Source organism: Diadema antillarum, unplaced genomic scaffold (assembly GCF_040938485.1).
Source record: "Diadema antillarum isolate AM-2024a unplaced genomic scaffold, OU_Dant_1.0 scf00000151, whole genome shotgun sequence".
Taxonomy (NCBI): Eukaryota; Metazoa; Echinodermata; class Echinoidea; order Diadematoida; family Diadematidae; genus Diadema; species Diadema antillarum.
Genome location: NW_027271040.1, coordinates 1,855,014 through 1,880,427, shown reverse-complemented (window position 1 = coordinate 1,880,427; position 25,414 = coordinate 1,855,014). Strand labels below are relative to the sequence as shown.

At 38.6% G+C, this 25,414-nt stretch overlaps 1 protein-coding gene across 1 annotated transcript in view; it reads right to left on the bottom strand.

Moving 5' to 3' along the window:
- Positions 1-25,414, bottom strand: part of LOC139721878 (N(G),N(G)-dimethylarginine dimethylaminohydrolase 1-like) — an 88,616-nt gene that overhangs the window by 11,375 nt on the left and 51,827 nt on the right. Inside the window, exon 2 of the mRNA XM_071633200.1 lies at positions 7,334-7,439. Within this exon, the coding sequence (XP_071489301.1) occupies positions 7,334-7,439 (106 nt within the window). The remainder of the gene's footprint in view (positions 1-7,333; positions 7,440-25,414) is intronic.

Sequence of the window (25,414 nt, the reverse complement as noted above, 5' to 3'; positions counted from 1 at the left end):
GTTTAAATATTTATATCACAACCATTTCAACTTGGATCTCCATCACTTAACTTTGAATTCCTCTAGTCTTAGGATTGTATGCTCTTTAGTAATTCATATAATTAGTTTCCAATCATCTCATTAAATGTTGAAAACTGAATCCCCATTTCCACAAAAAACTAAACCATCCCTTTAATGCTGATTTTTCATTGTGTATTTTGCCATTTTCCCCTCCCCCTTTCAGAAAATTGTTCAGTCAAGTACATGTATTGTTTAAAGTGTCTATAACTCAAAAAGTAGCTACAATGTTGGGATGCTTTCTTCAGGATGATTGACCATTTGTGTACTGAGAGACCTTCCCAGCTAGCTACATGCATTCACATGCATTATGTATGAGGATGTCCCATACGTAACGCATTTGTCCCATACGTAACATTATTTCAATGCCTAATAAAAAATATTCCTTTTACTGTTTTTTCTTTTTTCTATGGTATTTAATTTCTCTAAACAATAAATTAGAACTTTCCAAAAGGGCATTAATATAACCTTAGCAATTTCAGAAAAAACCTAAAAAAATGACCTCAATTTGTTACGTATGGGACATGTCATGATAGGACACGAGCTAATTTGCATAATCATTTGCATAATCCCTAAATTTTCATACCAAGTTAAACTATTTGATGAACTTCTTATGTCCACATATTAATCAAATATCATTTGCTTTCCTTTGAATTAATATGAATTTTTATAAATGTCCCATACGTAACGCTGTGTTTCACATTTATGCAAATGAAGCCCTTGAAATTTGCATAAATTTACGTAATATAATTTTTTCCTCCATGGAAATCAAAACTTCAACTCATAAGCTTCAAAATGATACCAAACATGTCAATATTGAGCAAAGATGAAATTTTGCCTTCTGAGGGGACCTTATCTTGGACTTGCCCCACTTCTTCTTGAGGGCCCTGCAACTATTATATACTCCCAGAATTGCCAGGTACCCATTTTAACATCTAGGTCAAGAGGGGCATCTTGGTTAAAACTGTCTTGTCCAAGGACGTAAGCACTTGGCAGGACTTGAACTTGGGGCCTCCATTTCCAAGTCAAGAGCCATATCCCCTGTACCACAGTGCCCCTACTCAAGTCCATGTGTTTGAGCTGCACTTTGCTGTATTCTTGTAACACACATCCTGTGTAGAGGCACAAACTCTTATGGTAGCCTCTGGCATGAACTTTCTAATTTTAGCACCCTCATGATGATAACCTGTTGGTATCGATATCTGAAATTGTAATTTTCCTCGCAAAGAGAAGCATAAGAAGCCAACTAATCTAATAAGTATGCAGTGTGTGTAGATGTGTTCAGCTCTTGGATATCAAGCCGGGCAACATTCACCTCTGGTATTATGTTCACCTACATGAAGTGAACTTTGGGAAGAACATTGAAGCTGTGATGAGATGGAGAGGAGATTTTCATTCCTTGAGAGAAAAACCACATGACAGGAGGAAAAAAAAGGCAGGAAACTAGGCTAATAAGAACTTTCCCTTCAAATGTATTCCCTCTACCCCACAGAAAATAGTAAAATAATAAAAAACAACAACGAAATGATGCATTGAATTAAGAGGAATTGGATCTTAATGGCTCTATTTACCATTGGGAGCAGTGATTTCAAAAATGTTCAAGTTATCACATTTGATGCATATGTGTAGGTCAGTTGTATCACAAAACATCCTACCATATACAAAAATTGAAATAAAGCTAAAATATGGAGGAGATATCACTATTTTTCAGTAGAATTCACCATAACTGTAGAGGGTTTCTTCTATAAAAAACAATTTTATTATAACCATTGTTCACATTTTGTATATCTAACAATACTTAACATTGATTACACTGATGAAAAATTTTATATTGGTTGTTTCTATCCCTAACATTTTAGAACTATTTTGAAGCACTAAAGCTGGGTATTTGTTTCATCTGCAAATGGTAAATACCTTTAAATCAGAAATTTCCTAGCATACAGCTGCCACAGAGAGTGGTATCCTACAGATATGTACGGAATTAGGCTGCCCATCACTATGAGACTGCTACAGGAGCACTTTCACTACATCACTTGTTCATGCTGAAGGTGGCTTTCATAAATAAGACAAAACTGGGAAAACCGATCAATGGAAGTGTCACTAAAATTGCTCACAGATCAAGAAAGTTTCAGAATTGTAAAGTCTGGCATGTTTTGAACAAAACATGCAAACTGGAGATGCAATGATGGCAGCATCTAACAACCATCTTCCTGATTCTACACACACAAAAAAAAAAAAACAACAACATAAAAATCATGTTTTTGGCAAATGATTTCCCAACTGCAATTTCTTTTCAGTCATCTCCCACCTGTAAATAGGCCACTGAGATCTGACATGAATGAGAGTCATCTCAATCTGTATGTCAAAAAAGGAAATACAGTACACTTCCGTGATTCACCATGTAAAAAACGCCATCACCTTTGCCAGGTTGAGTATGTAATTGTTGTTATCATCACCAACCACTGATAACTTCAGATAGAACATACTGTAAAACAAGGAATTTTCGCGTGCATTTTAATTTCGCGAATTTCGCGAGTGCCAAAATTCGCAAAATTAAAATGCACGCGAAAGCTTTTGTCTACACTACATGCATTGAATGCCAGTAGCAGTTCGCGAAAATTTCATGCCGCGAATATATCATGTTTTACAGTATTTGTTGGTAATATGTACCATGTCAATGATCAAAAACCTTTCACAGGACCCACATTTTGTGATGTCTTCCCACAAGGTTCAATAAATGATATTACATTGTGACTTCCTTTATACCACAGGCGAGTCAAGAAAATTCATCTGACTTGATATGTCTTTTAGTGTTGAATGCACATGATGCATACTGCCAAGGGAGAAGTAACAGTCACATGACAGTAGCATGACAGTCACATGACAATCACATGAGAGTCACATGACATGAAATAACAGACTGTCATTCTAGTTTGCATTTGGGTCAGTAGATTGATTTGCTGATGCTAAAAACTGTCATGCTGAATCTTATTCACTTGTTCAATCTCCACAAGAAAAACATTCTGTTGCATTTGCTATCAATTAGCTTTTCTTCAGAACAACATTGTTATTTATTTTTTTTTTTTGCACAACCTACAACACAAAGTTCACCACACTGTTTGCCAAAGGAAATGGGTAGCTACATGTACATACATCATGTTTAACTATATACAATTTTTTGTATTGTGAAACTGAACTGACACTTTAAAAAAAAAATGCATGATTTTTTCCCCATATTGCCGCTATTTCTTCCAAATTTGAAGTCATCACATTCCGAGGATGACATTTTTGTGTACTGTAAAATGAGGAATGTTAGTGGGCATTCTAATTACACAAATTTTACGAGCGCCAAGATTCACGAAATTAAAATGCACACGAAAGTTCTTGTCTACACTATATGCATTGAATGCCAGTGGCAATTTGCGAAAATATGCCACAAAAAAGGCCGTCGGCTCCAATTCGCGAAAATTTCATGCTGCGAATATATCATGTTTTACAGTACTCCCCATGTCCATTGATCCTGTCCGGGAAGGCTCAACTCTTGATTTATCATCTGATCTCCCTCTCCCAGAGTGCGGGAACCAAATGTCAGGGAAAAACCAGGCATCGTCGGCCAGAACAAGTATCCTCCTCCGATCCCTGGGGCAACAGTCCATGTTTCTCTTGATGGATTCACCGAGGGGCCGGCCAAATTTTGCTAATGGAAATGTATCTTTTGCTGTAATTGATAACTGTATGTGCTGGTTGCTTCAATCAAGGATTCTGTGTATTGAAGGTATGCTGCCTCCTACTTGTTACCTTTGTAAAACAATCTCTCTTGGTCCTCCCTATCTGTTTGTCTGTCTGTCTGTCTGTCTGTCTGTCTGTCTCTCACTCTCTCTTTCATCACCCTTTACTTCATCGGCTTTCAGTTTCATTTTTCATACGGGAAAAATGCCTCTCGGTTACACATACTTGGTATTTCTAAGTGAGGTAAGATTAAAACCACACAGGCATCTTTTTCATAATGCTCTGGTAAGGCAGGGCTCGACACTAACGGTGGCCCGGTGGCCCGGGGCCATCAAAAACGCACGTTGGGCCACCAAAATTTCAGAAATGAAGAATTTGGTGGCCTGATCGGGCCACCAAAAAAGGTCGGATGTTTGCCAATGGGCCACCAAATATAAAAGTTAGTGTGGAGCCTTGGGTAAGGCAACACATTCTTCAACAGTGAATTTTGGTCAAAACATGGAAACATGTAATTCTATGTTGTCATTTTTTCATGAAAAGTCAAAATTTTCAGATTGTATCAATGAATTTAGCTTCCCTAATTCTCTTTACTAAGAAATTGAATATTGATGTAATGTTGCCACGTTGAATTAATCATTGTAATTCTGCAATCCTGTATGTATGTATGTACATGTATGTGTGTGTGTAATTTTGCATATGAGGGAGCAGCTAATTTCTTTGTGAAAATGACATCTTGTGATTGCTATATTTGTTTTATCATCTTTACACCCCCTCCCACCCCCACCCCCACCCCCCACTAAGAAGTAGGGTGTACTAGGTGAGGAACATGACTCATTACATTTAATACATGGGGGACTGACCTTACCATGTTGATATAAATTTATCCCATTTTGACAAATTCCATTTAACTGCATTTCACCGTAAAGATGGCACTATGAATCATGGATGAGATGGTTCTAGTTTTTCTCATACAACTGAAACAAAATATGACACTTTTTAAGCATGGTCATTCACATAAACTAACAAGCCACTAAATAGCCTTTGTAGAAGAATAGGAGACACACCTTACAGTATACATGTTAATTGTTGTCATTTCTTACCAGTTTCAAGTTCACTTTAATGAATAGAGTAAGCTCATGTGAACAGAAATGGGGAGGGGGGGGGATATTCAAACTGTACACAAGATATAAAAGTTATATACTTTAGTGTCTGAGCTTTTCACATATATTAGTGACATTAGTTGCAACTATCTACTCAAATTAGTACAGTTAATGTCAGTATTTTGCAAGTTCTAAATAAAACTGTACACAAATCTCCAATCAATTTCCTCTTTCGACATATTAGAAAGTATACGATGTATCCTTCATATCAAATTAGTTAAAGTATTGTAATAACCTTTATGAGTACATTATATATTCCAGAACTATACCATTATATCAAATGCCTTTATTTCAGTTGTTATTTTGTATGTTAATGTAACTGTAGTTCAACTGCAATTGCTACCATTATTCAGAGGTTAAATACGTATTATATTGTTTGTAAAGTGCTTTGTGAACCTATTTTAGTGTTGAATTGTGCTATATAAAAATATCTTAATCATTATTATTGTTATAATTGTTATTATTACAATTATTATCATTATCATTATTATTATTATTATTATTATTATTATTATTATTATTATTATCATTATTATTATTATTACAGTTGAACCTCTCTTATCCGGCCTCCCTTTATCCGGATCTCTCTATTATACGGACGCAATCTCGCCGTGATTTTTTGAAAATAACTAGAAATATCACTGAAGGTGATTAATACCCCCGCCCCGTGACGACAGTCTTACCCAAGGAAATTACAGCACTTGGTGAAAACATGCATTGAAGACAGTATTCCCACCAAGACCAATGTGTGTGCCACATTTCATGAGCTTCAGTCGAATACAGAGGAAGTAGTTCAATCCGCAAGATCTTTCCTTGATCTTCTGCCATTTATATGCCGTTACCATGGCAACGCAGCTTCCGACACGTCCGAAAAATATGTCTTCCACATCTTCCCACCAAGATCAAGGTGTGTGCCACATTTCATAAGCTTTGGTCAAAAAACTGAGGAAGTAGTTAAATCCGCAAGATCTTTCCTTGATCTTCTGCCATTAATATGCCGTTACCATGGCAACGTACTTTCGGGTACTGTCGAAAAATGCGTCTTGCACATCTACAACCAAAGGCACACATCTGTACCAAGTTTCATGGAAATTGGGCAAAAACTGAGGAAGTAGTTTGCAACACAAAATTTTCCATCATTTTGGCTCATAATATGTGAGCTGTTACCATGGCAACATACTTTTTGTCACTGTCAAGAAATGTGTCATGCTGACCTATATCCTAAGACAAACATTCAATATGAATTCCATGAGAATTGGAAGAACACTGATGAAGCAGTTTTGCCATGAAGCATTTTGCCCTATATTTTACCAATAACATGCCGTTACCATGGCAACGCACTTTTTGCCACTGCGGAAATATGTGTCTTGCACATTAACATATTCAGATGAACATCTGTACCTAATTTCATAAAAATTGATCAAAAACTGTGGGAGGAGTTCGCGACGCAAGATTTGTACCCATTTTTGCCCATAATATGCCGTTACCATGGCAACGTACTTTTGGGTACTGTCAAAAAATACGTCTTGCACATCTACAACCCAAGGCACACATCTGTGCCAAGTTTTATGGGAATCGGTTGAAAACTGAGGAAGTAGTTCGCGACACAAGATTTGCAACGGACCGACCGCCCGACCGACCGCCCGACCGACCGCCCGACCGTCCGCTGATTCCTATATACCCCCTTCAAACTTCGTTTGGCGGGGGTATAATTACGGGAGGAAAGGGGGATTCCCAACTCCTTGAGAGCTCCTACACAAACACACATGAATTACACATTACTTCCAACATGATTAACATACATTACATCAAATTTCCTTCCAAATTGCTTACCTTCAGACATTTTAACATCCCCAAACATCCCCAAATGTAACAATGAAAAGGTTGCAGTATACACATTACTACATGTGGTACTACAATGGGCTACATCAGTACAGGTGTATGTATATGTACATGTATAAAGCATTGAGTCTCCCATATCCGGCCAAATCCCTTATCCGCATGAGCCCCGGTCCCGACTTGTCCGGATACAAGAGGTTCAACTGTATTATTATCATCATTATGGGAGAAAGAAACTGAGGTTGAAAATAGAGAAAATGACCAGAGACATTAGTTTGATAACATTTTTGCCCTTACAAATCAATGGGATAAACGTGATACGATGACATTGTCACCTCCTTCAATTTCCCTACACTTGGTGAATTATGTGAAACAGATAAATTCCACAACTTTCTAACTTTGTGGGCATTTCTGATGAGACTTTTATCATGCTCTTGGTTGGATTTGATGCCATTCTAAATACACTCAACATTGATATGTGTACAGACTAATATCAAATGATCAGTGTTCACTATTTTCTCATTATGTTACCGGAGCATTATATCTACCTGTGAATAAGACATCTCCTCCGTCGAGTGTGGCGCCCTCTTGCTCTGACATGTCTACAATCCTCTGGCCAAGGTCAAATGATAGGACTCTCCTTACTACATCTACCTGCAAGATACAAAAATATGAAGAGAGAAAGAATACAGTTAATATAAAACAATAAGAATCACAAATCTACAATGTATATGATGAAGAAATGCACAGCCCCCAAGGGTAACCATACACAATAAACTTATTTCATATTACATGTACTCTTACACAGAACATTAACAAACATAAATTTTCCATACATATTCATATAATTTTGATAGACATACTTGTACACAATTTTTTAGAAAAGAAAATTGCATGCACATGATGGGGAGCTTTCATCACACACAAGACCCATGTATCATTGATATGGTATAAATAGCCTGAGCCGAAGATTACATTCTTGAGTAACCTGGTATAGAGATGAATACCTGTACACACTTCATAAGAACAACAGACAGAAAATCAACATGCAAGCTTTGCTATGGTGAGGTATATATACGCATTGCACTTTTTTCCTCACCATATAATTCTTTTTATTAAAAAAATACAATCTACTAAGTTATTCCATACTCTTCATTTCTTTACATATACAGAGGGAACCAAAAAAAAAGCAAGAAAAAGAAAAAAGTGGAATGACAGAAATAAAAGAATGAAATTGATCGGCTGCAGCCAGCAGGCAGTTATCATCTATGGATTGGTAAGTGCAGGTCTTATTGGTTGCCATAGGTGATGGCCCATTTCTGTCGTTCTTGGCTGCTTAATATTTTGTGTTTCACCGAACAGTTCCACAAACCGATCAATGTCTCAAGAGTAAGACAACGCAACTGATCGGACTCTTTGGCATCAAACGGTTTGTCCAGGGAATGTGGGAAGGTTATTAAAGCCCTATGCCACCATCTTACTTGGCTGGGTACTTAATTCCATCGGAAGCTAAACATATGTCAGTTCCCACAACTGACTGTTTCCCTACTTTCTCCGCAACAAATATTTCTCCTATCACAAATAGTGTCTTTTCTCATATCCTCCATAACAATCAAATAATGAATAAACCTGCATCCAAAATTTGAGGTGTGCCATTTTAGAGAGTGGTTCCTGTTGTTGTTGTTATTATTGTTGCTGGTACTGTTATTTTTGTTGTAGTTGGACATATCTTTCATTTAGAAAGATATCTTCCAATCTTTAACAAGTCAGTGATAAAGCAGTTTGTGAAGAAAGTCTTTATCCAGAGAGAAGAATAGATCCTTATGTAACATTTACTTCTGTAAATATTAAAAGCAATACTTACAAGTTGTAGCAATCTTAGTCTGCATGATTTTCATTCTCTGATTTTGAAAAATCACTGACACAATTAAAAAATCTGTTATTTATATTGCTTGTTTCATCTCTCATTACCTTCATAACAGTTTTTAGCATACTTTAATAACCAGTGATCATTTAGGAATGGTTACCATGTTGGTGTACTGTTGACATTTCCTTGCCATACATCCGAATTACTTCCACTTTTTTTGTGGATATGAGTGCTTTTGTTGTTGTTGAAGTTTTTCTTGAAACTAGGCTAGAGTGTTTGCTCTAGGGAAAGTGTTAGCCAAAGTCAATCAGTAGTGGCAAGTTATGTTTGCCCAACTGTAGGCTACCATCCCTAGGTATTCCCTAGACGTAAAATTAACTCGGTACTAGTCTTGATTCAAGACATTATAGCATGAATATTTGGAGGGGATTTAAGTTGAGAACATACTTTTAACCACTATTCCCAACCTAAGTATGAATTCACACCTCTTCAAGGCAAGGTGATAGCTTGTTTCTGACTACCATGTCAACTTTCGGGAGGTTCTACTTTAAATGTTGCCAAAATCTAGCCATTAACACTTTGGTGAGAACCTTCTCCACAACTCTTGAAATCGATTACAAGAAAATTGTAGAACATAAAAACCGATATGAGTAATGATAAAATCACGTATTTCAAAATCAAGAATCGCACATGATTAAAACTTGACAGCCACTCTTACCTCTTCAAGATTAAAGGTGAAAAAGTGGTAAGTTTAAAAACAAGAGCTTCCTTTAAAGGGAAAGCCCACCTAACTTTTATGTTCTTTGTATGAAAACAGAAAAATCTGTGAAGTAGATCAGTAAACATTCTGATTTTTCTGAAATATGTTGTCTTAAACCATCCATAACTTCTTCATGTGTGCGCCCCCCCCCCCCCCCCCCCCCCGGGAAAAAAAAAATTGCACTGATTTACATCTCTGAATTGTTGGTTTTCATACAGATGAACACTTAAATCAGGATGGACTTTCCCCTTTAAGGAGAATGGATGCACCATTTTATGACACCTTGTGTGGTTACCCATCAGGAGTCTCATTACCTCACGATCTGGCAGACACCTGCTAACTTGCCGGACGTAGCTTGTACATCATAGTCTAATACGCTTTGCTGGCTGGGGTGGATGAGCTAGGTAGGTAGGCCTAGCTGGTATCTCAATAACCAATCAAATCCACATGAACCAAATTCCTGTAGTTTTGTGCTGCATCCTTAATCACACCATCTACCAATCACTGTCAATGTGTGATAATGTAAAGTTAAAATTTCTCAATCATTTGAATCCTTTTTTTTTTTCATACGGGTGTCCAATTCGAATCTCTTCAAGTGTCTGCGTCCTTGTACAAGATGTTTTTACCCACCATGTCCCTCTCAAACCAGGTGTATAAATTATGCATACCTGGCAACACTAGGGTAATGGCAAGGCCCTCTGGTTGAACAGTGGCAACACTGAAAAGGCTACCCTGGTATAAGAAGACTGTATCTATCTATCTTTCTTTTGAGTGGGGGGGGGGGGGGTTAACAAAATGTCAAGTACATGGGCTTCACATATATTTTTATCCTCACTGCTTTCTCTGTATGATCTGTAAATATCAGCTTCATTTCTGTTGCATTACATTTCTCCATCTCATGTCTTGTCTGGCGTACTTATTGTAAAATGCAGGTATTAAACAAATCAGGCATATTAGACAAAACAGTATGTACACCCACCAAGGGCATTACTTACATATCTACCTTTGATTACCAAGAATACATGGCTCAATTTCCTATCTGTTTTATATCCAGTCAAGAGGCTATAATACAAACATATCAATGAATGTATATTGCAAGGACAAACAATGTCTACCTGCTGCCACTCTATACAATAATAATAGCAATAGTAGTAGTAGGAGTAGTAGTAGCAATAATAACAATAATAAAAAAATATATAAAAAATATAATAATAAAATAATAATAACAATAACAATAACAACAAGGAAAAGTAGAAATTACGCGGTGCGTAATATATGTCCCCGCCGGAAGTAGCATTTTGTAGCAAAATGTGCAATATAGGTAAAAAATCAAGGTCAAAGGTCAAAGAAGTCAAAGGTCAAAATTCTGTGTAAAAGTTTTGAAGCTCTCACCTAGTGCCATCACATAAAGCAAACGGAATCGAAATCGGGTTAGAAATGGTGAAGGAGTAGCATTTTATAGCCAATGCACAATACAGGTCAAAAATCAAGGTCAAAGGTCAAAGAAGTCAAAGGTCAAAATTCTGTGTAGAAGTTTTGAAGCCCTCACCTAGTGCCATCACATAAAGCAAACGGAATCGAAATCGGGTTAGAAATGGCGAAGGAGTAGCATTTTGTAGCAAAATGTACAATATAGGTCAAAAATCAAGGTCAAAGGTCAAAGAAGGCAAAGGTCAAAATTCTGTGTAGAAGTTTTGAAGCCCTCACCTAGTGCCATCACATTAAGCAAACGGAATCGAAATCGGGTTAGAAATGGTGAAGGAGTAGCATTTTGTAGCAAAATGTACAATATAGGTCAAAAATCAAGGTCAAAGGTCAAAGAAGGCAAAGGTCAAAATTCTGTGTAGAAGTTTTGAAGCCCTCACCTAGTGCCATCACATAAAGCAAACGGAATCGAAATTGGGTTAGAAATGGCGAAGGAGTAGCATTTTGTACCAAAATGTACAATATAGGTCAAAAATCAAGGTCAAAGGTCAAAGAAGTCAAAGGTCAAAATTCTGTGTAGAAGTTTTGAAGCCCTCACCTAGTGCCATCATATAAAGCAAACGGAATCGAAATCGGGTTAGAAATGGCGAAGGAGTAGCATTTTGTAGCAAAATGTACAATATAGGTCAAAGGTCAAGGTCAAAGGTCACGACTGAAATACTGTGTAGAAGTTTCAAAGCTCCCATGTAGTGCTATCATATAAAGCAAACAGAATCAAAATTGGCTCATAAATGACAGAGAAGTAGCAAATTGAAGATTTTGATCACACACGGACGCACACACGGACACACGGACGGACGGACGGACGGACACACGGACACACACACGTACGGAGCCCGTTTCATAGTCCCCTGCTCGAACTCGTTCGGCGGGGACAATAATTCACATAACATTAGCAAAATCAGTATAGTACCATTCCCACAAAACAACAGCTTATGGAATCAATTTTTAATCGCATACAGAATTTAATGCTGCTTGTTAATGTTGTGAAAACACAGAATGTAAGTTGACTAGTATACTTGGTTTACCTACAATTGCAAATTCTGATAAATGAATCCTCGTGTGTTATGCCAAGCTAAGTAACATGTCCTTGGCGTTGACACAATGGTACGAAGAACAATTTGTCATTGCCCTTTCTCCCTCATTATACCCACCCCACCCTCATCCCACAATATCTCGCCAACAATCCCCATTCTATTCATCAACTGCTCATATACACCAGTGTAATTGAATTGTTAGATAGTACGGCGGGGCCGCACTCCTCTCCCACCGTGAAAACACGTTTTTCGGCTCAACCCTCCGCGCCGGCGGGATCCCGTCAACAAGATTATGACATATATATCACCAGGCATATGTAGCTTTCATCAAAATCTCATTACACGCAGAAGGGTGAAATGTCGACGACGAGAGAGAGAGGGATGGAAGCGCAGGACCAGTCTCTGGGATCTGCTCACCCACTGCCATCCATTCGGCACTGATTAAGTACTGTAATTTGCAGGGCTGTGATGTGCAGGCTGCAGAAGAATTTGTTGATAAAACCAAGGGAAATTCATAATTACCACCAGTTAGAAAAACTAAAACCTGGAGCCATGCATTTTTGGATGCACGTACTCTATCAGCCATTCCCTTCTGCTTTGGTGTGTAGTGAGAGAATAGAGTGACATTTGTCAACCATCGTAGCTTTGTGCAGAGCTCACTGCCTGCTTGAAGAGATGTTTTCAATTCACCAAGTTCAAATATCTAGTTCTACCAACGTCAACAAGTTTGTTTTTGACTGATCATTTCAATTCAGTTTCCTATATTAACAAAAAGCTTAATGTACAAGCACATCTTGTACAAGGCTTACTTTCACAGACTGGCTTACAGCTAACTTCCTGCTTTTTATCCCAAATACCAAAAAATTTCGGGGGAGTTGCTCCTAATGTATTCATAATTAACTTATCCTTGACCCACAGCTATAAATCGTTAAGTTCATTCACTGGTACAGTAGTCCCCACATAATCAGGTACCATTTTATTGGATACTCAGTTTAAGTGTGGTACTGACTGGACAAACGGTTACAGTGCATGAAATATTTACCCGATAATCAAGTAGGCATTTTATTTTACTGAGCCAAATTCCCCCCCCCCAAAAAAAAAGAGATGAATTTTCTTATTTTCCCATAGCAAGTTTTTAAGATGGACAAACATATAAATTCTGAAGAAGCAATGAGTGATTCCAAAGACCAAAAAATGGCTTGTGCTCTCACCAAGAAGGCAACTTACGAGCACCTTCTGAGACATCTCCATTTATGCCAGTGGGTCTCCGCAAGACCACGGAGACATCTCAGAAACATAAATTAGTCTCTGTGACTTGGCTGCAACTAAGGATACTTCGCAGCATCTCGGAGACCAGCTTGAGACTGTGGCTATATAGTGACATACTGTGCTGTGTGTGTGTGTGTGTGATACAGATACATGTAGGAACATGATAAGTATGTTGTATCTCTGACATGAATGAAACATGCTCTCCAGTTAATCCGGTTAGAAATGCTCAGCACGACACTGCCCGATCATGCAGAGACTACTGTACTCCTCATAATGAGAGAGAAGGAGAGTTCATATGCCACATGTGGGTCTTCATTTTGACTACCACACAGGTCACATCTTGACCTTCAATGGCTAATTAATGTCACATGACTATTTTGGGGTCTTGTGCCTCTGATGTCAAGAACAATTGTACAGGGCACACTGAGCTTGGATTTTTATTCATTTCACTTCCTTTCTGCTCCTAAACCTTCAACTACATACACAATCATGAAAGTTCCAAATATCTCTGTTTTTATTCTAATTCACAGGATAGGCACTTTCCAAATATAACAAAAATAATGATATGGATAATCAATTACACTGACTGCATTCATAATTCTGCCAATCATCAGTACAAAATCAGGAATTGATGTGACTGATTTCTTGATTCTTAACTACAACCACTCCTGTGAGATGGTCACGATTATCACAATGAATTGATGGTTAACATAGACAGCATTTTTAAGCGCTAATTGAACAGTCAGGTATATATCAAATAAACACTAGAAATAAGGAACACAACACAAAATATTTGTAATATTCAACTCTTATTGAGGGATCCAGCTGTCTCAGTGAAAGAGATATGAAATTGTCTTTAAGAAATAGTCACTATACTGCATATATGATGAGTATTGCCAACACACACTATTTGTTCATCTATATTTGTTTTTATGGCATGATCACATATATATTGGTATTTTCATTCTGTGAAACTCCCATCAGTATCTCCTACATAATGTCATCTGAAAGCTGAAGTAACTTTTCTCATCAAATTCTTGTTTATCAACAAACTTGTCTTTTATCAATGTACATTGACTTCCAGAAATACCAACTGCCTGTCAAATAAGCAAATATACAACATGACATGTCCATGCTATAGGTGCCTTTAAAGGCAAAATTGGAAAAGTTTGTTCTACAGCTAGACAAACACATTTAGGTAGATTTAGATGTGGACTCAACAGAATTTTGTATGTCACACTTACTCTGTCTGAAATGGCTTGTGAGCAGGAATTCCTTAAAGAACAAGACACCCTCTATCCAAGTTCTGACCAGCAAACCCCCTCGGAATGCTTTGGAGAAGCATGCCTGTGCTCATTCAAGAATGTCCCAAAATCTGGTAAACACATATAAAATCTGTGACAACTTATTTTCGTTGTTATTTCAACTCTTTAAACCACACGAAGTTGTATAACTGCACGTGCTAGTGGAGCTACAGAAATGAGATTATATCTCTAAAAAAAAAAAATCAGATCTTTGTTATGGATATCATGAAATGAATTTTAATTTCATATGTAGCATATCTGGGACTCAATACATCTACGTGATATGCCTGGCATTAACCGATTGCTTTAAAACATATATAAATCCTGAAACATGATATGACCTGTCCCAAAATTACCATGTGGAATTCATATCGAGGGGACAAAATATTGGCAATCTTCTTGTTGTGTTGACTATTGTTGTCCACTATTGAGCCCATTATCTATTAGTAGGGGGAAAAGTTTAGGATTTTCTGAATTGTTTGTATTTCTTGCAGCATTAAAGGCCTTTACCCTGATCATTGCTTTTCATCAAAATTTCTTCCATGGACCAATACCAGAACAAATGTGTCTTTATTGAATTCAAAATTTATTTGTTTCAAACACAACTGATCAATATAATATGTAGCACTCATTTGATACACTTCTGGTGCAGAGCATGACTTTATGACAATCTTCTGTTTGTAGACATATGAATTTCAGACATCTTCTCATGGACCACTGAGAACCAAATTAGAATGCTTTTGCCAACTAATCAAGCACAACTTAACAGGAAAAAAATAGAAGAAATTACAGTGGCAGTATGGACACACAGTTATCAAGTCCATCTTATGGTTAATCCATGCTTTAGTGAGCAGCAAAAATTGAGTCTGTGGACTTACATCTCTCGTCATGCAACCAGAAAGGTGTCCTGGTTTTTTGGGAAAAAATTGACTGGTTCTGTTGAGTCAATGGATGGGTGCAAAGTCATTAAGTCTGTAATATGTGACCCTGCACCTCAAAACAAACAAAAAGTCGCCAGACATGAATTTTTAGTTAAGACCATATTCTGAAAAAGCAGACTTTAAGCTTTAAAATGATGTATAACTCAAATCAAATGGACTCTCCTAACCTATCTAAATATTGGAAAGAAAGCACAAACTCAGGAAAAGTGTGAACTGAGAAAAGAGGCTCTGAAGTACAGTGTCTATTCAAGCGCTTAATCTTTACCAAACCGTGCTGGCTGTGAGATGAATAGCACAAAAAACAGGAAGTAAACCACCAGAGTAACAACAATGAAGGGATTATTAGATTAAAATCAAATTAAGCATGCCTCATTAACACATTCTGTCCATAATTAATGCCAACTTTCAAAGCAGTAGCACTATCCTTTCAAAAGTTATTAGAGTTGAAAGTGAAGAGTGTGGACAAGGTTTTTCAGAAATGAAACAGGGATTCTAAAGACACATCTAATCACACTATTCTGCCAAAAATGTTCGAGATAAACTGCTAAAAAAAACCACACTTTCCTGCCCGTTTTATGATACCAAATTTTAGCATAATGTAAAAGAAGACCCACTCTTTCAGAAAATATGAAAAATTCAAGTTCGGCAAGGTTGACTCATTTCACTTATTTTCAGTCCTCACGCAAAATCAGTGTGTGCGACTTTATGTTCGTTTTGAGGTGCACGGTCACATATAGTTAATATCTGCTTTAGTCAGCAGCAAAAACTCCAATTAGTAGTCTCTGTACATTTTTCATCACCTCAGTAGAAAGGTTTTTGGCTTGGCAATTACTTTCCCAATTATGCATCATAGCACACTGATTTTGCATGGTATTCTCGTTGAAAAGGGGGATTTTATATCACTTTAAACTGCAATGTCTCCAGAAAAACGAACCATAAATTAGAATCAGCCTTCGATTAATTCTTCGATTTTTTGAAACCCACAAAAACCCTCTTCTAAAGGTAGCAGCTTGATTTTGTTTTGTTTTTTAATGGTTTTGGTTGCGCAAAATGCGTGAAAATTTCCAAACTGCAAAATGCGTGAAAATTTCCAAACTGCAAAATTTCCACTTTCCAGTAAGCCATATCTCGAAGGGTTTTCATTTTTGTGAATTTTGTGAGCCTGGTGCTAATCATGAATTTAAGAACATGCGCAAATATTAACTCTTAACGAATATGTATGTGGTGGTACCCAGTACACATTTAATAGGTACTATAGAGTGCTGTGCTCCAGCATCACAAATTAAACCACTCACAAAATTGTCGGGAAGTCCCAATTCGTAAAAAATTACACTGCTAATGACATCCCGTATATCTAACAGTATACTATAAAACTGCCACATTTGTTGTATGCTCAAGACTGGTACCAGTGGTATGAAACCTTAATCATCCGACATGCAAGGAACTGTCACAGCTTGCAAAATATGGCTATTTCTTCCTAATATTTCATCTTGTAGCTGGCATTCTACAATTCCAGATTACTTGTAAAACTTTAGATAGTAAAAAAAAAAAAACCTTCAAACTGCAAATGCATAAAATAGAATTTCAAGCATCTCATGAGCAGTTTTCTTTTTTAAATAATGTTAGGACATCTTATGTCACCACAAGGCAAAAGCTGATCTCATATGGTCAAGGATATCAGTGGTCAGCAGAGGAAAACTGATAATGGGTTTGACAACATTCAGGTCAATCTCAAGATCAAGTGACAAATCTGAGATTGCAGCCTGCTCAATGGACCAGTACAATAATATGATTAGCCTACTTCAAGTACGGTCTAGATCGTTCATGTGTCTTTGGCTACAATCCCAAGGTAGACAATAGTTACGTTCAGACGGCAGGCCCTAACCTCGAGGTTAGGAAACCTCGAGGTTTAGCTCTTGCCCCCTAACTACGACGTGTGTCCACACGACGAATCTTAACCTCGAGGTTACGAAACCTCGAGGTTAAGCTTCTGCCCCCCCCCCCCCCCCCCCCCCCCCCCCGTAACTACGAGTGGGTCCCACTCGATGTTAAAACCACAAAACTGGAAGTTTCAGCCCACACTGCAAACAAGGCATCTATTTATTCTATAGTCCAACCCTGTCGGACTCGCTTACACTGCAGAGATAGCACTGCACTGATGACTTTATGCCTTTATGAAGATATACGTCGAAAACAATTTTTTAGCGTCGGAGAAGAATATAGAATACAGTAGCGAGTTCGACGTGTTCAGTTTCAGAGATCAAGCACATGGGAAGAAAAGATGATGTTGTTGTGTCGTGCGTCATAGGTTTTTCACGTGTAGTGTATTTGTGGTGTACGTTTGGGAGGTTGACCCGGAAGCAGAGGGAAATTGTGGGGGCTGGAGTTTACGGCGAGGTCACTCTTAACTTCGAGTTCGTTGTTTTTTGTGTCCACACGGTGCTTAACTAAGAGTGGGGACCCCCCGCGGCTCGTGGTTAGAGCGCTAACCATAAGATTTCTCGTGGCTCGAAACATCGAGCAAACCTCGAGGTTTCCTAACTACGAGTGCATCTTCACGGTCCCTAACTACAAGCTCTAACCTCGAAGTTTCCTAACTTCGAGGTTAAGGGCTCCCGTCTGAACGTAACTAATAAGAGAAGCTCGTTGTAGTGGAGATACCTTGAGACACTATCATAATGATAATCAAATTTAACATGATAGGTTTCTATGACTCAGAGTGCATGAGTGCTTCAAATATTTAAAAAGCAGACCACTACCATTAGAGGGAGGTTTTTCCAGATGATCAAAGAATAATTTTCGGATAGCACCTGTCCACCTCAGTGCACTTGATGGAATTCCTCTTGACCATACCATCATGCTTCACTGACATATTTCTCTCAGAAATGTGCTTCCCAGTGACAGAACCAGGTCACTCGGTCAAGATGTTCTGACATCAAAGTGAATTAATGGGGCTACAGACAGAGCAAAACCCACATGATGATTAAAGCATGCTCTTTGACACACTGCATCATAAAAAGTAAAAAAGAGAGATCACGGATACTAAGTGCATTGCTAAAGACATGAAATGGCATTCCATCATCAGGGGCGGATCCAGGAATTCCGCAAAGGGGGGTGCAAACAATATTTCTGGTGCTACTTCTGGGTTTCATCTCATTTTTTCTTTTTATTTCTTTTGTTTTGATAACAAATACAAGGCAATCGCCAAATTGTGTCTCGCCCATTGGCGTACAAGGAATTAATATTTTTTATAACTCCCAGAAGTTAATTGACCTGCTTATGACCTTTGACCTTGTGGTGACCTTTAACTTCCCAAGGGACATCTACCGTCCAAGTTTGGTCACAAACGGACATAGGGATCAAAAGTTATGAGCCACAATCAAAACGCGCCCTAAAAAAATAACATTGGGCCCTAAAAGTTTGTTGACCCCTGTCTGTGAACTTTGACCTTGTGACGACCTTCACCTCCCCAAGGGACATCTTCAATCGAAGTTTGGTCACAAACGGACAAAGGGATCAAAAGTTATGAGCCATAAACGAAATGCGCCCTAAAAACTTAACATTGTGCCCTAAAAGTTCATTGACCCCCGTCTGTAACCTTTGACCTTGTGGTTAATTTCAACTTCCCAAGAGACATCTACCATCACCCAAGTTTGATTGCCATTGTAGCAACCTGTGCTGAGTTACGTGTGATAAGAGAGTCTTGCAATTAAACTTTAACGTATGACCTCAATGACCTTTGACCTTATCATGTGACCTCTTACGGCACCATAACATGAAGGTACCCCCAGTGCATCCATCACCCAAGTTTGATTGCCATTGTAGCAACATGTGTCGAGTTACGTGTGATAAGAGAGTCTTGCAAGTAAACTTTAACGTATAACCTCAAATGACCTTTGACCTTATCATGTGACCTCTTACGGCACCATAACATGAAGGTACCCCCAGTGCATCCATCATCCAAGTTTGATTGCCATTGTAGCAACATGTGTCGAGTTACGTGTGATAAGAGAGTCTTGCAAGTAAACTTTAACGTATGACCTGAAATGACCTTTGAACTTATCCTGTGACCTCCATCGGCACCATAACATGAAGGTACCCCCAGTGCATCTATGACCCAAGTTAGGTTGTAATCCAAGCAACTTTAATGTGAAGTTATTTGTCAAAAGAGAGTCTTGCAGGTAAACTTTAACATAGAAAAGAGAGTCTTGCACATACTCTTCAATATATGACCTCAAATGACCTTTGACATCATCACATGACCTCCGACAACACCATAACATGAAGATACCCCTAGTGCTTCTATCACCCAAGTGTGGCTGCCATTGCTGTAACAGTTGCCAAGTTATGCATCATAAGAGTCTTGCAGGTAAACTTTAACATTTGTGACGGACGACGGACGACGGACGGACGACGGACGGACGACGGACGGACGCCATTTGGATCCCTTAGTCTCGCCTTCACCTCCGGTGGGCGAGACAAAAAAGGGGGAGCGCGCCCGGTGTGCCCCCCTCTGGATGCATCACTGATCATTATTCATCTTTACCAATTTGCATCATTAAAGGAACATCATCATTAATTTGAATCATTTAAACTTCACAGAGTAGGGTCAAAACATTTTATGGAACCTTGAGTTCTTTTTGTCCATACATGTATGTCAGACATCTAAATACATCAAAAGACAGGAAAACTGTGCCATAACAAACCCTTTTGATACATGCAGAGTCAAAGGATAGCACAGTATTGGCACTACAGCTGCTCTTGAAGATCCGGTAGCATTCAGATACCTTGAAGTGGGAAAGCTTGGATATACGTTGTATTCAAGAATCCCCGTATCAAATTACGTACAGCTTTATCACTGATCTAGAGCTATGTTAGTACACAGAGAGCTGCAGACTTTTGACTGGAATCAACTGTTACCAATGAGCATACAGTATGCTTCAATGTTATTCGCTGAAGGATGCTATTCATGGTTTTTTCGAAAGCACATAAGTGGGAGGCGAATGAAGATTGGTTCAATCATATCACCCATGATTCCAACATTATTGGGTCTTTTATTTATATATCAGAATAGATCACAACACAAGAGCATAAAATATAGATCAACAAATGGTCAATATCCTTCCATAGCTCACTTCTAGGAAGAGTAACAGGAAACTATGAAAATACCAAGTGTGGGTTTGTGAATGATCTCCAACATCCACAGTCTTTTGAGATGTGGTTGCCGGCTTCGGTCTATAAATGTCTGACATTTGCAAATCTTGGGTCATCCCGACTGATCAGGGGGCCTCTCCTGTGTGTGGAGAGACATCCTGATCCCCTTGTACTTCAGCACTTCTTCATTATTTATGCCATCAGAAATCCTACATTCAATCGGGAGCAGCAAGGAGCCAGGGATGAAGACACTTGCACACATTACGACTAAAAACTCTCATTTCTCTTGATGCTCTAAAGAACAACTTTGCATCTTCTATCATCGACAGTAATGATTAAACCCCTCATCCAATCTCCAAAGCTTCAGGCAAGTTTTGTAATTCATTTAAAGGCAGCCGATCGCCATCCCTAATGGTACGTAAACTCCGAACGACCGAAGTTTGTGCGTGCAATTGCGCAATGGCAGACTCGGTGCTATATCCATAAACGTGTGGGACAATGCTACCACTGAGACAAGTGTGTGTGTGTGCGTGTGTGTGTACGCATCATACACAAACATTGTCACCGCGAGCTGCGGTGATTGGAGGAGAGAGGCCAGAAGACGCTGCGGCGTGTGTGTGTGTGTATGTGTGTGCGTGTGTGTGTGTACGCATCATACACAAATATTGTCACCGCGAGCTGCGGTGATTGGAGGAGAGAGGCCAGAAGACGCGTGGCTCTTTTGGCCTCTCTTCATGCGCATGCGCACTGAGAGTGTGCGTCCATTCGGAAGCTCTCGGGACAGCCATTTTGGGTTAGGAGATAAGCACAGGGAGCTCTCTTGTAGCCTACCGTATTTTCGCTGACCCATTGAGCCAGCGCTATTCTCATTCGGGGGTCACTACATTTGATACAGAATGGGGGAGGCAGCGTGTTGCGTTCGTCTCCGTGCCGCACAAACCACTCGCCACGACTGAGTGTCTTTAATTTGACGTGACAGATTTACACGACACAGCTCAATACGAAGAATAAAATCATTGATGTCTCCAAAGTATTACTGTATTTTTAAACAATCACCACCATTCACATTATCGTCATTCACAGTGGTACTATAACCAAGAAATTACAACAAAGTTGGGAATGACCGTATGACTTCATTTTAAACATGATTGTACTGCTTATCTACTGCTAATTTGGAATAACTTTCTTCCTCTTTTTTTCCTTCTTTCTTTTTCTACTCTCATGCACAAAAATTATCTTGAAGAATGGTACCAGAAATATATTGAAAATACCTCTTGCATCCATAATTTCCACTACCAATCATTCTCACTTGTTATCAATGTGTCTGCAAACTATTGCCAAAACTCAAAAGTCATTTGAAAACGAAACAAAATGCCGAAAGGGCAATGATACAGTGTGAGAGCAGGTGTGATCTGTGCAGTGTTACAGGTGTCAATCTTTGGCAAAAGAAAGAGATTTAGAGCTCCGAGAAGGTGGAGATCAAAAGGGCGATGATCACGGAGTATTGAGAAGGTGTACCTGCACAAGGTGTAATACATTCTGGCACTGAGCGCCTTTTTATAGCAGCTGCCACATTTCACTGCAGCCCCATCATCATCCTACATGTTCACCAATCATGAAATTGACTTCCCAGACTCCGGCACCCTAGACACATCAAGGTTATTTCGAGGGAAGTAATGCTTCCAGAAGTATCCCCTATCACACAGAGAAACTAAAGCGCTTAAATAGCAGTGGTGGTCTTTTGAAAGAGGTCTCTATGTGCACAATTGGAACAATAGTTCTTAGTATTGTCTTTAGACTTAAGAAAGCACCTAGAGGGTTCTAGCTAGCCATGGGGTAAAAAAAGTCAAAGAGGATGAGGACAAAATCAAATCGGATGGACCCTAAAACCGATTATGCAAAAAATAATACCAGCTTTGCTCTAAGACGTTGGCTTGTTTGGTTGTTTTTGTTTCTTTTGCAATAAAAAAAAACTAATCACGTTCACTGCTTGTTACACTAATGAAATACAATTATGGCTTATGTGAGAATAGTACAGATAGAGTTCAGACTTATCCAGTGGTTGCTGAGAAAACTGTTCAATCTTGGTTATCAACTAGAATACATGAAATGTCACAGATGGGGAATAATAGAAAATAATATACACACTAAGAACCACCACCTGATATTCGAGACTTATGTTTTCAGTGTGAAATGGGTATTCCACTGCTTGCTACTCTGTCACTGCAAGGTGGCAGAAACAGTGGTGATTAAGAGGAGTAATTAAGCTTGGCTGATGAACTGGTGCATACTCAAGGAGAATGTCAATGATTGAGGCAGAACTATGTAGTTCATCAGAATGATATTAGTTATTACAGTTACATGGCACGATAATGATTTTTGTGATAAAAACATTGACCTTAAACATAAAAAGCAGCTTAATCTAAACACCTTAAAGAAATGGGTTGAAAAGCTTGATAACTATGGTTCATTTCTCATGGCTTAACATGTCATCAGAACATTTAATACCTACATACCAGTAGACATACATGCAGTTGTGGAACACCGTCGGGAAATTATTTTCAGCACATCATCACAGTTTGACATCCAAAATTGCTTCGCCTTCATCTGTCCTAGTTGACACTGCATCACTAATAGAACAGTCATGGGGATCATTATCTGTACAGGGCTGTCTGCTTGAATCTACTTGTAAACTGAAATACAGGCTTGGCTAATAGCACTCACATCCGTTTAAAAATACACAAAGTTCATCAGCAGATTAGCTTCAGAGTCCTTCATCTCCACTACAACAGCAAGCTCTCAATTTGCATGAATGACATGATGTGGGGACATGTATGTCGTCGGGACCTTTTTCACGCATGTGTCAAACTGGGATCACTTTGGCAGACCTGCCAACTCTGCAGATAAAAATCTACACAAACAAATTGATGTGATAACTTTTTTTTTTTTAAATACTCTGAGAGGAAGAATTCATGTTCTTGGGTTGAAAATGTAATACCTGCACTTACTACTTACAGCATTCTTAACCAAAATTCCCTAAAACATGTGTTTTGGTGTTTGTTTGTTTGTTGTTTCTTTTTTTTTTTTGGGGGGGGGGGGTTTCATGTAAAAATGACATTTTGGATGATCTTAAAATATACTATTGTAAAAACATAAAATGTAATAGTTGGTCATGTGGTCGCTCTATGATCACATCCCAATCTTGCCACCTTCTGCAGTAAAAATCTGTGTTGTGGAGCAAGCAGTAGCACCAGGGTTTGTGATCATATTGGCCAGGTCCATGGTATCACTTTATATACAGTACAGTCCGACCTCTCTTATCCGGACATGATGGGACCAGCAGTCATCCGGATAAGGGATTTGGCTGGATGTAGGAAACTCAGTGTTTATACATGCAGGTGCCCAATGGTAGCTACATGTAACATTTTGCAGGCAGCATACACTAGCGCGGTGATTTGGGAGTAGTAAACGTCTGAATGCATATTACAAGAAAATTTTATGTAAATGTATGTAAATTATGTTGAGAATAATATGTAATTTGTGTGAGTTTGTGGAGGAATTTTGTTTGAGTTTGAAATCCCCCTTTTCTTCAAAATTATTAGAGTGGAAAAAAAAAATCATGCCAAGATTCGATCCGGACAATACTGTATACGCCATATATTTCGCGAGTCTAAATCTTCGCGAATCGGGAATTCCCAATGATTTCGCGAGTGGGCAATTGTGGAGTCCTGTACAGAACGGAGAAATGTACTGGCGTATGTCCCATCCACATCGGGAACAAGGTCAATATTTTCGCGCGTTTTTAATTTCGCGAATAGCACCCGACTCGCGAAATTTGCGAAAATAAAAACCTCGCGAAATATTTGGTGTATACAGTAGAGATAGCCAGATAAAGGGAAGTCGAATAGGAGAGGTTGGACCGTATTATCACCAATTCCAACATAACACTTCATCTGTTCCACAATGTTTACTGCATAATACCACTGCCCATGATTTTTTAACTCTTGTGATACTCTTAATTAAAATACTAATCATTGCATTTGCCATTGCTTGTATTTTTGGAACTTGAGTTTTCATTGTATTTGTCTGAATGAAGAAATAAATCACACTGAACCAAAAAGCAAAAAACTACAAGGACCAAATAAGATATAGGCCTAAAAATATATTCCCACTCTATATCACCATATATTATTCTCACAAAGAGGGAGGGTGTGGTCAGTGTTATCACTCTGATTACTGTAACTATGGGCAACAAGATGAGGACCAATTGAAGAACTGTGCAAAACTGAATATTAAGGGCTCCATAGTGTCCTGTGACTCAACATGTATACAAGTAATCTGCATGAGAACACCCAATACAGATGTTCAGCATCTATGGGGAGCCAATGCGTGCAAAAATGGATTGCAGTGCTCTTTTATTCGAGATGAAAGAGCTGGTATTCCCATGTGCACCTGACCATCAAAATTGTGCAGAAATACTCCCAGCGGGGGGATCGAGGAAATGGGGTTTTAATGACGCTGCCTGACAAACAATCGTTCATATCTGAAATCTGGGAAATGAACCCTGCAAGACACTCACGTCAAAATGATCCACAAGCAAGCGTGGACGGTGACTTGAGAAAGAGATAGAGAAACAGAGACAGAGGGAGAGATATATGAGAAGAGTGACTTTCTGTTCATATTCAAAACTTTAGACTCCCAATGATAATCATGACTTGAAAACATATGAAGTTTGTTTCTCTCAATTACAACATCTCTAATGATCTCCATCACATTGATTCACATTATTACTTACTCTCATTTTTGTCTGTC